This window comes from Sparus aurata, chromosome 4 (genome assembly GCF_900880675.1).
Source record: "Sparus aurata chromosome 4, fSpaAur1.1, whole genome shotgun sequence".
NCBI lineage: Eukaryota > Metazoa > Chordata > Actinopteri > Spariformes > Sparidae > Sparus > Sparus aurata.
Genome location: NC_044190.1, coordinates 6660658 through 6675445, shown reverse-complemented (window position 1 = coordinate 6675445; position 14788 = coordinate 6660658). Strand labels below are relative to the sequence as shown.

The window sequence follows — 14788 nt, the reverse complement described above, 5'->3', positions numbered from 1 at the left end:
CAACTTTTGGGTTGCTAGGTTGTTAAAAGACTAAAGAGGCAAACAAACTCCACCACAAAAGTTTTCTTGATGTTTTACCTTTATTCATTTCCTCTCCTGTAAATGCAGGATATTCTCATATTTTCTGGCTTTTAAATCACACAAATAAATCAATCTGAGAAGAAGAAGTCACTTCTTGGTTGAACTGCTAAAATGTATGTAATGTAAAGTCTAACTAAAGGTTTACAATCAGGGATTTCAAGAGGATTTTATGACCAACAAGACCTCAATAAAAAAAAAAAAACAAGTTGAGATGTTCAAACTCTTCAGTTTTTGATCACCATCCTCTTCTGTGTCACAGGACGAGTTCCCAGCGACAGACGAGTTCCCGGTGGTGGACGAATTCCCATCAGTGTTAAAGTGGAGGAGGAAACCCTCGGTGGTGTCGGTGTCCTCCTCCCTCCCCGACCTCCTGGGTAACTCTACTGGCAGCCTGAGCCCCGCGGACGCGCCCTTCAAATCAGAGCAGCTGCTGGAAGGTGATAAAACTCTCGATGCAGTGTCATCACATGGATACGAAGTCCAAGGCTTTACTCAAGGCCACACACTTCCTGTTTCTTGTAAGAACTCTAGGCTCAGAGGTTGCCCGTAGTTTTCTGTAAGTTGTGGCACATTTAGGAATTTGTTATGAGAATGATCAACCTCAATGTTTTCTGCTGATAATGAGGAGACAATTACCCAAAAATAATGATAAATAATACAACTAAATAGAAATGAAAATATGCCAAAGAACTTGTTTTATTGCTTGTTTACAGGAAAAGCTAACCTTGAAGTTAGAATCTTCCTTGTTCTGTTTTGTTCAGCAAGATAATCTTTACAAATTAACTCCACTTTTTTTAAACATAAATCCATCTCCAGAAGTACAAAGATAACTTCAGGCTCCAAACATACCTTCGTTTTGAGATGAGAGAACCAGACGTGCAAAAATGCTAACAAATACAAAAATGATTGATTAATGAATTGGTTCCCGCAGCACTCTGTAAGCAACAACCAGAAGAAGTTACCATTCAACACAATTCAGCTCTAAAATAATAAGTCTCAATTTAAAATATCTAATGTTTTCCCTCTCTGACTGGTCGAGGTGAACTGAGGACAGGATCAGTGTGATTGTGTGTCGTCAGATCATATTTAAACGGTGGGACGTGGAGACGAAGTTCAGTTGTCAGGATGTTTTTCATTTCATTTGAATTTCGAGCATCTCTGAGAGAAAGAGGAAATGAAAGACAGAGATTAATTGCTTTTGGACGGCAGCATCTCTCTTGCGCAACGACAAATAAAGCTCCAAATGGAGATTAAATCGTGTGGGGGCTTGTATTAAAAAGCTTTAGCGGATGCAGATTAAGTCGAGATTATCACAAACAATGTCTGCTGTCAGAGTTGTCTGAGGACAGTTAACGGCTTTACATCATTTCTCTCTCTGGATACTCGCCTACATTAATGTCCTCCTCCATTACACTCTGGTTATTTAATCAGTTTCGTGTCCATTCGCTTTTGAAGCTCACATATGGAGTGGAAGGCAGGGAGCCGGTAATGTAATTAAAAGATGTACACCTAATTACCTGAGTCAATACCTGTAGTATAGTAGCTTTACACACACACACACACACATATGGGAGAATGTAATGCATACATGTCAGTGAGCAGGTAATAATGGAGGCATCAGGATATAAAAGTCAGCTCACGGTTTTGTTTGATTCAGACAATATAGTGTTTAATATTTGCAGCGTTTTTAATAAACTGATGGTTGATAAAGTTGATGGTTAAAGATGCACAGTGAGATGTAGCTGTTGCCCCTCTGTGATACAAACACAGAATATGTATGAACAAATATTTAAATATGTTCACTTAAAAAAAATAAAACAATAAATTCAATGCAATAGAACAAAGTGGGGCTGAGCATTATATCTCAATATACACGTATATATATCTATCTTGATATTTTAAAACCTACTCATAAGCACTTCATAAATGCTGTGAGAAAAAACTTCAAAAACGTCATGATGTTTTTGACCAAATACCTCGATATCAATATAACAGTAATCAGTAATGTGGATATGATGACTAAGTGGGTAAAGACAAGAAGAACAGTCAAATATCATCACTTCACTGTCATGCAGCCTTTAAAATACAACACTTACATCATATCATGATGCAACGACATCCAAAATCGAAGACGATATGAAGTCATATATCAGGATAATCAGCATCGTAAACATACATCGTAAATACACGAGTGACAGTGAAGATATTGTGTTTGAATATTACTTTGTTTAAAGTAAAAGTCTTAAAGTAAAAGTCTTAACGTATCAGATAGTAAATATTTACAAGTAAAAGTAAAATACATTTATATATATATGTTAAATCATTTATACATGTATTTACTTGTGGATAGACTTTATACTATATACTATATACTTTATATTACATTCTTTATACTACGGGTCGATCAGTTATCAGATATCATATTCAGCATTCTTATAGTTGGTATGAATAAAATATGGTCAGAATAAACATTTGTATTATCAGATAGCTGATAGAATGAGTTAATTTTTTTAAATGTGCTAGTATTTAGTAGCAGAAAATTGAAATACTCCAGTACAAATACCTGAAAGTTTGACTAAACTAAATGTACTTACAGTCACATTCTACAGCTGCTGATCACAATATAATATCAAAACACTGCAGAGCCCCAAAGTTTATAAAAATACACTGAAGTAAGATGCAAAAAGGAAAAATGTAGTTATTATCAATGAAGATAACCAGTTACATATAAACTGTACATACATACGTGTGTGTATCATATATAATATATGTGTGCATACAATTCTTCAAGAATTCCTCCTTTAAAATAAAACTCTTACCTTCTGATTTTACAGTTACAGAAGACTCAGCTACGTATCAAATAATTCAGAATGCAAAGATAAAAAATGTCCTCATCATCTCCAGTTTAGTGTTCATGTGTAGGATTTAATGCATCCTCTGGCATTTCATGATATATGAAAGTTTAAATGAATGATCGAATGAATGATTGAAGAGATAAAGTGAATGCTGAGATACATTTACTAGCTTCCAGGTGCATTGTAGCGTGAGAGTGCTGAGTGCTGCTGAGCCAAACATGCATTCAGACACAAACAGGTGGGTCAGCAGCTATTAACAGTGAGACATGCAGCACAGTCAGGCCAAGCACTGTTAATGGTTTTATGTTATTCTGTGTGTGTGTGTGTGTGTGTGTGTGTGTGTGTCACAGAGCGGCCTCTGCAAACAGACAGAGGTCTTTTATCAGAGCCAGTGGCGGAGCTGGGCCAGATGGAGTACCAGCTGCTCAAGTTCTTCACCCTGCTGTGAGTATACAGACACCAACAACACCACCTTCACCTCCTCCAACAGCTGACTCACAGCCACACACACACACTGAGCTTTAACATGGAGATATAAATAGTGGGCGACTCAAGCAGTGAAGCTGAGCACGGGGGATCAGAGCTGTTAAAACAATTCTACTTTGTATTCATCCACAGAGAAGCTGCTTCTCATGAGACTTAATTATTAAGACTCATCGCAATGCGTCAAATAATGTGTCTTAGCCAGCATCGACCTTGCTCCACCTGCCCTCCGGCGTAGCAGGGCCACACAGTGACCATGGAGACTGCCCTTTAACCGAGAGGGCAAAAAGCGCTCTGCTGAAGTGTCCTTGAGAGAGCAATGAATCTTATCTGCTCCTGAAGGTTTGTCATGACGCTGACAGTGCACTTGGCCTCCTCCAGCCACCGACAGCGAGAAGAGGAAAGTCTAAAACCTACACATATCAGCTCAAATTAAAACTTTATATAGATAATTCATATCAAGGGCATGTAAAACAGCCAAACATGTTCACATAATAACAACTCTTAACCATATACAATGTAACATTTCTACTTTCAAAACTCTATGAAACTTCGAGCCTTTTGTTGTATATTCTGTTGAGTTGTGTACTCAGATAATCCCAGGCTAATTCTGAATTTCACTAAAGGCAGTGGCGTGTTTCAGTCAGTCACCCATCTCTATAACTTCTGGGGAAGGGTCAGAGAATGTGACTAAACATGACCTCATCTGTCATCACGATCATTTCATTGAGAGAGACTTTAGAGTCAGCTGTGAAACAGTAGCTGGGTTAACATGGAGCCTGATACTACGATTAGAATCGGTGCTCCATTTGAACAGCTCAGTCAGAATAAACAGGCCCAAACTCAACAACATTTCTATCGGTTGAAGAGTTTAAACCTTTTCATAAACCTATGAAAATAAAAATAGTCCCATGTAAGCGACACAACGGGATTATTTTCTGGCTACGTTCTTTCTCAACATGCCGACCATCTTAATGTAAATATGTAGAGACGTGTTTCTCTACTTCTAAGGTGAACTGGTCGACTGTGGAGAGTCTGTTTCTAATACAAATAGATATCCATCTCGAGGACCGGGAGCTGATCCAACACGAGCAAAAGAGTTAAAATATTCGACAAGGATGAGGAATGCATGATGTCACACAGCTGTTCCAGTTTAAATTGTTGTTGCATGTGAATACCATACACAATTAATCTCATCCCACTTTAACAGTGAGCCTGAAATCTTCAGTCAGATGAAGAAATAATGTCCGCTCAAACAACAAGACAGAAGAGAGTAGACAACAACTCCCATGATCCCACGCTTTTGTTTTGTTTTGCCTAAGAGTCAACATATAAACTAAGATATAAATATATGCATTATTTCTTCTTATGTTATCATTGTGTGGTGATAAGTGCAGGGTTTTTTTTAAATAATATGCACTTAAACTGTGTTACCAAGTGAATGATAATAATGTATGTCTACACACAAGTTTATTACAAGCTACAGGACAAAAGGCACAAAGATTTGAAACAAGACATCATTATTTAAAAAACTGTATAGCAGTCGTGTAAACTGCAACATGATTGCTTATTGATATAAACTGCTGCTCATGGACATGGTGTGCCTCGATATTGAAGTCAAACGTTGCCTCCTAGTGCTCGTGGAAAGGCATTACAACTGTCCTGCTCCACATCAACAGCTGATTCCAGTATCTCATAATGATCCTGTTGATAACAACTCATCCGTGCGTCTCCCCCTCTGTCTTCAGTATCATCCTCCTCATCCTGTCGTCGTGCTACCTGGCCTTCCGTGTGTGCAGTCTGGAGCAGCAGCTGTCCTTCCTCAGTAACCCAAATCTGCCCCTGAGGGAGAGGTAACACCACGTCAGCTCCATCAGCTCCGTCATCAGAGCTTCGTTATGTCAAACAGCTCTTTGTTTTATTCAAAGACACATTAATATACCAAAGATATCAGACATCTAACTCTATTGTTAGAGTTTATAAGTTGTGTCTCATAACCTTGATTTAAGCAGAAACAAAATACAACCACTTGAAAACAAATTGTGTTTGCAGACACCAGTTCTAAGAAATGGGCCATCACAGCAAGAACCATAAATATGTCTATAAATACGTTGTTCTACAAATCGTCCACATCGCAGCTAAACGATAAAGACAGCGATACCGTTGAAATTTCTTTCAGAGAGACTTGATGAAACATAGAAACACGGACAGCCAATCAGAACTTACAGGGCCAACAGCAAGCTTTATTTGGGTCTAATATCCTACAAAATAATGTCGTAACCCAGCCCTGGATCTTTATATGACTTATTGTACACTTGTATGACATAAAAATACACGTTGTTTGGTGCTGATATGGTCTCTGAAGTTTGTTTTGATGTTCTTAACAATCATCAGGATAACTGATGCTACAAAACTGTTAATAAAATGTTTCTTCAGAAGATGTTAACTCGTAACAGAGTTGGATCCTCCTGGACACTTTTACCTCTGAAGAACTTCATCAAAGCTTTTCCTTCTTGTGGTTTCTTGTTTGGTTTCTTGTTTCTCTGCACAATGTACAGATTATCAATATGCATTTCCTCAGCTGCTGAGACAGCAGGAGTGCAAAGCTTTGTCGTTCATTAGTGCAGACGCTCACATCATCATCCTTTTTGTTGTAGTGGTTGTTCTCAGCAATTTAGAAGCAAACTTAAGCTACTGATTTATTTAGCCATCATCGATTATATCCTGAGAGACGTCTTATTTACAATCAGCTCCAGACTCCATAAAAGTTTTTTTGATTTGTTTAGTTAGCGGACACTTTATGACAATGTGAAACTCTGTCTACATTCAATTCTTAGTTGTTTGAACCTTCTTGTAAATTCAGCAGATTTAATACATTTAGTTATTCCTTTTTATTAAGATGTTGTCTGCGTCTGTCTTGGTGTAAACAGGGTCTAACGTTCTCCTGCTGTCTTCTTGTCCAGGTAACCACTGCTCTCCGCTGTGACCCATCAGATCAGCTGCTGTTTACGCTCCTCATGCTTTGAGTTGACAATGCCCTCCTGCACAGATCCAGGACCAGCTTTAGAGCCCGATAAAGATCAACCCCGCACCAGCTGCAAAACGTGAAGGAGCAACATCCTACGGACCTTCTCTCCTTGGAATGAGTTCCTGTTTAGTGATCACTTCCAGACTATGCAAACAGACTATTTATATTTGAATTTAAAGTAGGTTTAGCTGATTATGATTGTCTACCCTGGCCTGTCCCTCTCATAGACATTTCACCTCTAACCACATCAGTCTGCAGTGTGAAGCTCTTAACCCGAACATGTTAGTGAGCAGTGGTGAATGAAACTACAGGGGTTGAAGGTTGGAAATGTAAGAGATAATTTCAATATATAATTACTTGAAAAGACTGATGACAAAAATATTTCGGGTGAGTTTTGACTCATTCATTAAAATCTGACATATTCTGAGTTTCTCTGCCGGGCTCTTGCCACAGCCGTCAGTTGGAAGGCTAAAAGCAGCCGCAACAATGCACTTTCTAAAATGTGTCCACGTTATTTTAAATGTGTGTAACTGAAGAGTTTGGATCTACTTTGCGCTTGATGATTGGTACTCAGTTGTCATATTTGAAGGTATTTATGGAAGGAAGTAATGTTATGACGGCAGACACGTGAGTGAATGGAGTTACCTGTCATTTAAATGTAATGTATCGAAGCAACAGCACCCCATGTGGGTGTTTATATATAATGTGAATGAGATGGTTAGAAGACATTTAGTTTTCAGTTGTACTAATCTGCTGTGTGAAGGAATACCCAGGGTATTTTCTTTTAAACATTTCAAATGAGGTCACCAAAGACTCAAAAATGACATGTTGATGTTCAGAGTGCTCGTGTGATCGTATCTCTGTCTGAAGATATTCTACTGATTTGTTGGAGACGAGTGAAATGTGAAATCCCCATGAATTAAATTGGCAACGAGATGTAGAACAAAAAAAAAAGGTTTGTGGCTTTTAATTTATTTTTTAGTCGTTCCTGGTGCCAAAACTTTTACGATCCAATGTTCCATCGGATCATTTTGGCATCTCATACAGGACCACCGTGAAGAGCCTCGACTCCTACAGCACGGCAAACACTAGTAACCTCGAACAACTCAGCCTGAATTATAACACTGGAGTATGATGTTGGCAGAGGCACTTAATGCTTAATACATTACATGTGGAGCGTTGGCTGCACACCAGCTGTGTTGGTTTTCTTCCACCTGGTTCAGTTTAAATGTAATAACTTGTCATAGTTTTCATGGGTTAAAAGGGGGAATTTCTCAAATGTCAAATGTTCAGAAGCTACAGAACCTGACCTTGACTTCAGTCGATGAATACATGAATATAAATAGACACATCACATTATCTGACTGGGTTTGAAAAAGCTCCATAAACTCAAAAAGCTGAAGAGTTTTCTCAACCTACAGAGAATCCATGTGATCCCCAAACCAAAAGAAACGAGTTACAACAGTGACAGTCGTCAGAGTGGGGTCATGTCTGAAATGTGACCTTGAGGTTTGACACTGTCCCATTTTAAAAGCTGACTAACTGTAACTACACAGAACTTTGCATTGTTATCAGAACTCGGAAAGTGGGTTAATCCCAAAACACAGGAAGTTATCATCCGTATAACCCTGTTGTACCTCTGAAACAGAAGCAGCTGGAGACTTGAAATGTGTTGTGATGAATCTTTAGACACACTCACACCAGATTTCATGCCTCGTCTACCTTCTTAGCAAAAGTTAACAAAACCCCCCTTTCTGCGTAACGTTTCATCCAATTCCCCACATCATAGACTCTTGGGTGATACCATTCAACGCAGAGTCCACAAAAACCATCAGACAGAAAGTAGTTCCAGGTCGCTACAACCTTCCTGTCAGAAGTGACTCCCAAAAGAATGTAAAGATGACAGTAGTTATCATCCATATGACCTAACCCGAACACTAACCCTACAGACAGACAGCCCAGACAGTTTATGAAACAGAGATTATGGATTAAATGTTCAGGACCGGTGCCTTTAAAGCTGAATTCTAGAGAAAGGTAGTTATTGAGTCTCATTCTCAGGTCATCTGTTGCTCAGGGTGAAAGAAACGTTCTTGGATACTGAGCTGATTGTGTGTCGCTGAGCCTCTTTAGAAGAAACATCTAGAGAACATTCAGCACAAACACCCACAGATCCATCAGTATATTACAAACATGGATTATACATTAAGACTTTAAATAACTATATCTGCCCCAGATTGTGCATTGAACTTGGTTTTCTACATTTCTCAGTGACACTCAGGATACATGATTGAACACAGTCCATATATATTCTTATGAATCCACTGTTTTACAGTTAATATTCATCATAGCACTCGCTCAATATTTAGTTTGTCAGAAAACTTGTTTACTACTTCAAAGGCTGTGCCACCTGGATACCATGGCAACCTAAATGACTGACAGCTGGCTCAGTTCCTGCAGTGAAAAGGGGGCGGGGCAGAGAGAGAGACACCTGGTTTACAGGGTCAGAGGCTGTCCTGACTCTGTCCAAGGAATGTGCCAGGAATCCAGATCCTGAACAAACCTGCTGAGAATCAAATCCTGAACTGACGAGAAGACTCTGATCCAGATATCTGACCTGAAATCAGCCTGATGCAGATGATGCTGATCTCTCTCTCTCTCTGTTTTACATCCAGTTTAAAACATTTTCGTTCTGATGCAAGGACCTGAAAACCTTCATGGAGATAATCCTCAGTCAGTAATTCCATCAGTTATGTTCTAATTATTATTAAACGGTTAGAGTTGACTGTGAACCTGCAGCCTTGGGAAAATGTACAGTAACTAGTGCATTGCCCGTAGGAAGCATGTATCCCTATAGAAAAGTGGGAGGTTAAGTAGCTTTTTCATGGCTGGCCAAATGAGGTTGTGTTTGAAGGTGGGACGTCAGGGATATAATTGGCTGTTTTTGACTACTTTTGATTATACCATTATATTTCACCTTAAAAACTATTTACCTTGTCTTGTTTGGTGTCATTATTTTCAGCACAACCTCACATGTGTGACTGTACAGTTATTTTTTCATTTTGACATATTATATTAACACTATGGACCTAAAATCAGAAAATAACATAAAATCAGAGTAGGAAAAAGTTAGATTTTTTACTGTGAAAACCACAAATATGTTTAATGAACCAATTGCATTAGTTATAATGCAAATATAAATTGTTGTTTGCTAAATTTGTGCATAAGTTTTTAAAATTTACAAAGTTATATGTAATTATTTACATTTAAATGCAGGCAATGCTCAGGACTGCCTGAGCTCCTTCCAGCTGAATGAAGAGCTGCACTGCCTGCTCCACATTCAGCCGTCTCCTCATTGTTTTGACTCATTAAACAAAAAACTGACTCCACTACACACTAAACACACTACACCAAACACTACATAACACACTAACTATACACTCCAAACACACTAAATGTCACAAATCTCTCAACTCTCAATATCGCTGTCTCTATCGCTGTCTCTACACCGACCGTCGTTGCCTGTCATTCATCCGCCTCCGTCCCTCCCACAACTTCCCGTTCCTCAACAACCAAACTTGGACTGCTTGGACACTTTCGTGACAAAAGCCCGTTTTTACCGTTTCTTCCTGCACCAGACACAAAGCAAACATGTCGGCAATGTTCGTGAAAAAGCGGGGCGGGCATTATTCATCCTAAGTCCGGTTTTGGACGTGCCGGTGCGTCCGGTCCCTCGACTCGGGAGGTGGGCCTTGTGGGTGGGCTAGCGGCTAGCAGCTAGCTACACACGAACATCCACAGATTCCGATTCCACTTTGTTGTCCGCGCGTCTCCGGATCTCCTCAGACCCGAACAGACTCGGTCTGGACTCGTTTAGTCTCATTAATCCACAACAGTCAGTTTAGATGCACAGAACAGAACGGGACCGAACCGCTGGCAAAATCCCGGTCCAGCTCGCGCCGCTGCAGGTATAAATCTGCTTGTTTCTTAAGGTGTGTCGTGGGCTTGAGCTCTGCAGTGATTGGCTCTGGTGCGCACGTGGCTATGGTGGCTAAGGTTGACAAAGCTAGCAAAATTGGTAAAGCATTTATGATATAATTTATTAACGGTATCATTGCAGTCCAAACAAATCCGATGTCGCACACCCTTGAACCACGCAGCAGCCATGTTTTAAGTCTCAGGTCAGTCTGATCCTGATCCGCAGAGATATTTGAGGAACACTCACACACACAGACAGACACACAGACTCACAGAGATTCCTTGCTTTTTTAGAGAGATGCTGCTTTTCCACCAAAACTAGTGGGTCTACACAAGTTTTCTAAACGTAGGTCACCCATTGACCCCATTCCCACTTCCTGCAGCGTTACATTTGTACGTCACACACAAAAATCCACTTCAAGATCAAAATGAACGGAGAAGCAACTTAACACGAGGAATGAAAAGTGGGAAGAAGTGGTTATGAAACCGTCCAGGATTTCGTTCGTCACAGATTTCCACAATGAGAATGAATGAAAGAATGAAAGACTGATTATTTGCATCAAGGAAACAACATTTTAAATATAAAGTGCAGCATGTTTCCAATCCTTCACTCCATTATACTGATGGAATAAGATTTTATCTTTAACAGGTTTGTTATGAGAAAGACGGGTTTAAACCCTTTAGAAGAGAAAACACTGATCACAGATCTGTTTCATCTCCTGAACTCAACACTGAAATAGACATAGCAGGATTCAAAGACTCTTACATTATTTAGTTTGATCAACCTTTGTTTAAAAAAGGACAAATACATTTACTTTGTACCTTAAGCTGTTAGATAACACGTCTCTTCAACATTTCGAAGAATGCCTAAAACTTAATTTACCAGAACAAATCACATGTTGACACCAGGTTTGAACAGTCAGCTAAAAAATATATTTAATATCATCTTAAGTAGAACTGACAAGGACTGTACTTAGTTACAATATATAACTGGAGGTTCTTCTACTTCACATAAGTATCTTAATTTCACGCTGCTTTATACCAACTACTTCTTGACTTTACTACATCCAGAAGGAAAATATTGTAACTTTTACGCTACATTTATTCAACAGCTGTGGCTGCCAGTTACGTTTATATTTTACATACAAAAGATATAATCATCTTATAAAAATATGACACATTAAAGTAGGTGAATCTAACTACAACATTTAGATTGTGCTCACATATTGATTAATCCCCAACAATCCAATATTATAATTTAAAGGTATTCAACACTGACTGGATCCATCAGCTTACATGTTGAGTAGTTTTACTTTGAATACATCAAGTACAGTTTTATGATAATACTCTAATGTTAATAATATACTTATACTATATACTAATACTACTTTTACTTCAATTAGATTTTAAAAGCAGAACCTTTACCTGTGATTGGGTGTTTTTCCACTGTGGTCTTCTTCTAACTCTGATGAAGGCCAATTTTAAAACTATGTAGCACTGTAGAAGTAGTAACTCATATGTCACAGAAGTGCTGCAGAAACAAGTTTATTATAATGACATGCTCGTGCAGCACAAAGGTCAACTACTGTAACACTGTCAGAGAGGCTGTGGACTCGGAGTAACAGGGCAGGTCGGAGCAGATGGCCAGACAAGCTGCAGCCGCATCCAAACCTCCAGGGAGCCATATTGTCTGTCCCGGTATGCTCCCCAGGTGACCTTTGACCTCAGCGGTGTGAAGGATAAGGCTGGCTGTGACTTCACAGTTAGGGTCTGTGTTACACACAGTTCAATCATCACATCCAGGCTGTGTCACTGGAGGGTTTCCAGGAGCGCATTACCTCAGTGGTGCACTAAATGTGTCCACGTCCGCACAACAGCACGATCCAGACGCATTACAGCGAATCAATTTATGATGTGAGAGGTGTCGGGTTTCACTGCACACATATTTCTCCCTATCCAACCAAGTGTCCACAGAGAATATGATTATAAATGCCATACATCTTATGGAAAGATTCCTCACTGAGGCAATAAAATGAAAACTTCTTTCAAATGTTATGTAAGAGTGAGTTTATGAAAGTAAGATGGAGGTACAGGCATTATACTGCCTTGCAAGGCCCCAACAACTGTACCAGAAATCTGTTTATCTTTGATATTCTATAAAATTAATGAATGAGAACGCCTACTAGCTGTTTTAGGTCTTTCTACAGTTCTCCATTATTTATCATTTCATTTACAAACATTCAAAAAGGCAGTTGATCCGTTCCACAGATATTCCGAGAAGAATAGTGAAGGCTACATCAAATAGAAATACAACAAAAAAACAATAATAATAATTATTAAAATCCGGCCAACCTGATGGCCTGACATCACTGCAGTTTGACAGAAACATAGTCAGCCACCTCAGCGTTTCAACGCTAACACATCTCATTAATCATCCTCCAGAATGTAACGCAGACACACCCAACGTTCACGAACAAGTTGGATAGCGTCACTATATTTATATGTCCCTTTGCCCACCATTGATGGAGAGCAACACGTTCCCGCCCGTTCTCTGGAGGGCTGTTCAAAGTCTTTCTGGGAGTGAGAAGGGAAACCAGTCAGAGAACGCCAGAACAATATATCACAACTCCTGGAATGGGCTCAACACAAAAATGAATCCAGTTGGAAGAGAAGATGTGGCCTCCATGCATCCCACTGATAAAATTATATGTATATACGGTATATATATATGTATGTACTTTCTAATCAACAAGTTGTCTAATAAACAAATGTGTCCCCAACTCCCCGACGTTTTGTCCCAAGGATCCATTTGTCAGCCATCTTTTTATAAGTTAACTTATGAAATAGATTCTTCAATTTCTCTGTGTACTTTTGGCATGAGGTATTAAAATGGTTAGTAAAGGTGCTATATGTAAGAACGGGCCAGAGCTGCTGCTAACAGTTTAGTAAGCTCAGTGAGCTGTGAAATGATTTGTCTGAAAAGAAAAAGCATCTGCAGACTCCATCTGTACAAAAGTCTCTGTGATATGTGTTAGGGATCTTCTTCAAGGTTTTAAAATGCAGCAAGAGTGAAAAGTTCTGTTGGTACTTCTTCACACTCTCTATAGAACCAGGACTACTCTTCCCTTGATGTTTAGCCACACAGGTTCCTCAGCGATCACATGGCTGGGGTCGCCAAAGAGCCTGAGTAGAGTCACACAGCAAACTGTAGCTGCCCTGGAAATCCTTGGAAGAAGAGTTCAAGGTAAGAAGAGCAAGAGAAGTGGTTCAGCACAGTGACTCAAGCGATCCAAACGTGGCTAAGGATTCAAGGGAGGACTGGTAGGAAGCGGAGGGCAGAGGAAGCTGACCAGGAAGCAGAGGCACAGCTGCATCCCAAGAGGCTGGTGACCATGATGACACGGGCGAGCTGGGTCTTACTTTATTAAGATGGTATAAGATGATGTGGAAATGGCAATAAAATGGTCAGGAATTATTGGGTTGCAATGGACTGCCATTTTTGAAAACATTGGGAAACACTGCTGTAAAGCCCACTGAATGACTTACGTGTGTATGAAATGTGCTGTACATAACATAAACTCCTGTATCAGTCCGGGCGTCTTAACAGTGACGCCGCAGTGTGTCTGCCAGCTCAAACCATCAGAACTCAATGACTCAAAGCAGCTGACAAATCATGCGCACTCTGCCTTTAAGTGTGGCACCTCAGTAGCGGGCACTGACCTCTGTTTGGTCTCTGTGAGACCAGGTATCCCTCCTCTCGGGGTCAGATCGCCATACAAATCAGAGTTCACTCCACTTGAAGCTTCTTCTTCTTCACCGGCTTTCTGTACCGTTCTGAACCCCGAGTTTAAATCAGGGCTCTGAGGAGCACAGCAGAGTCCCAGCGCTCACTGAGGGAGAGCAGGAGGAAACACAGATATTAGTTTTTAAAAGTTCAGACAGCATGTTTAGGCTTGGGTTGAATTAGCTGAAACCAGCTGAAAGTGAGAGTGGACTTCAGAACATTAGTGGAGCGAGCCGAGGAGAGTCTGTAAATGATCTCCACTGAAATGACTTCTGGATTCGTTCCAGGTCCAGTTTTCTATTTTCTAAAGCTCAGTTTTTAAAACAAGGTTTCCTTGAGATCAAAATACCTCCAATCAAATAAAACATCACCTAAGACAAGTTATTTGATATAGCTGACGATATAATACTCGACAATTCAAATCTCTTTACAGAGAAATTAAAATACATCTAAAATAAAACATTAGGACTTAAGGAAAATGTTAAAGTTGCACTTAAAGATAGGAAATACAAAAAGCAAAAACCGTCATAGATTTAAAAAAAAAACCTAATTCAAAAGAATAAAAGCAATAAATAATAATAA

General features: G+C 39.5%; 1 protein-coding gene across 9 annotated transcripts in view; it reads left to right on the top strand.

The window, feature by feature from the left end:
- gramd2aa (GRAM domain containing 2Aa) overlaps positions 1-7391 on the top strand; it is a 34419-nt gene extending 27028 nt beyond the window's left edge. For 7 of the 9 annotated variants that reach the window (XM_030415098.1, XM_030415103.1, XM_030415102.1 and 4 more), the window contains exons 9-12: positions 341-518; positions 3287-3380; positions 5168-5272; positions 6383-7391. In XM_030415098.1, the coding sequence (XP_030270958.1) occupies positions 341-518; positions 3287-3380; positions 5168-5272; positions 6383-6386 (381 nt within the window). In that variant the 3' untranslated portion in view covers positions 6387-7391. Of the gene's footprint in view, positions 1-340; positions 519-3286; positions 3381-5167; positions 5285-6379 lie in introns of all 9 variants that reach the window. The other 2 variants (XM_030415099.1, XM_030415104.1) reach the window with 1 other exon arrangement.
- Positions 7392-14788: the final 7397 nt, after the last annotated feature.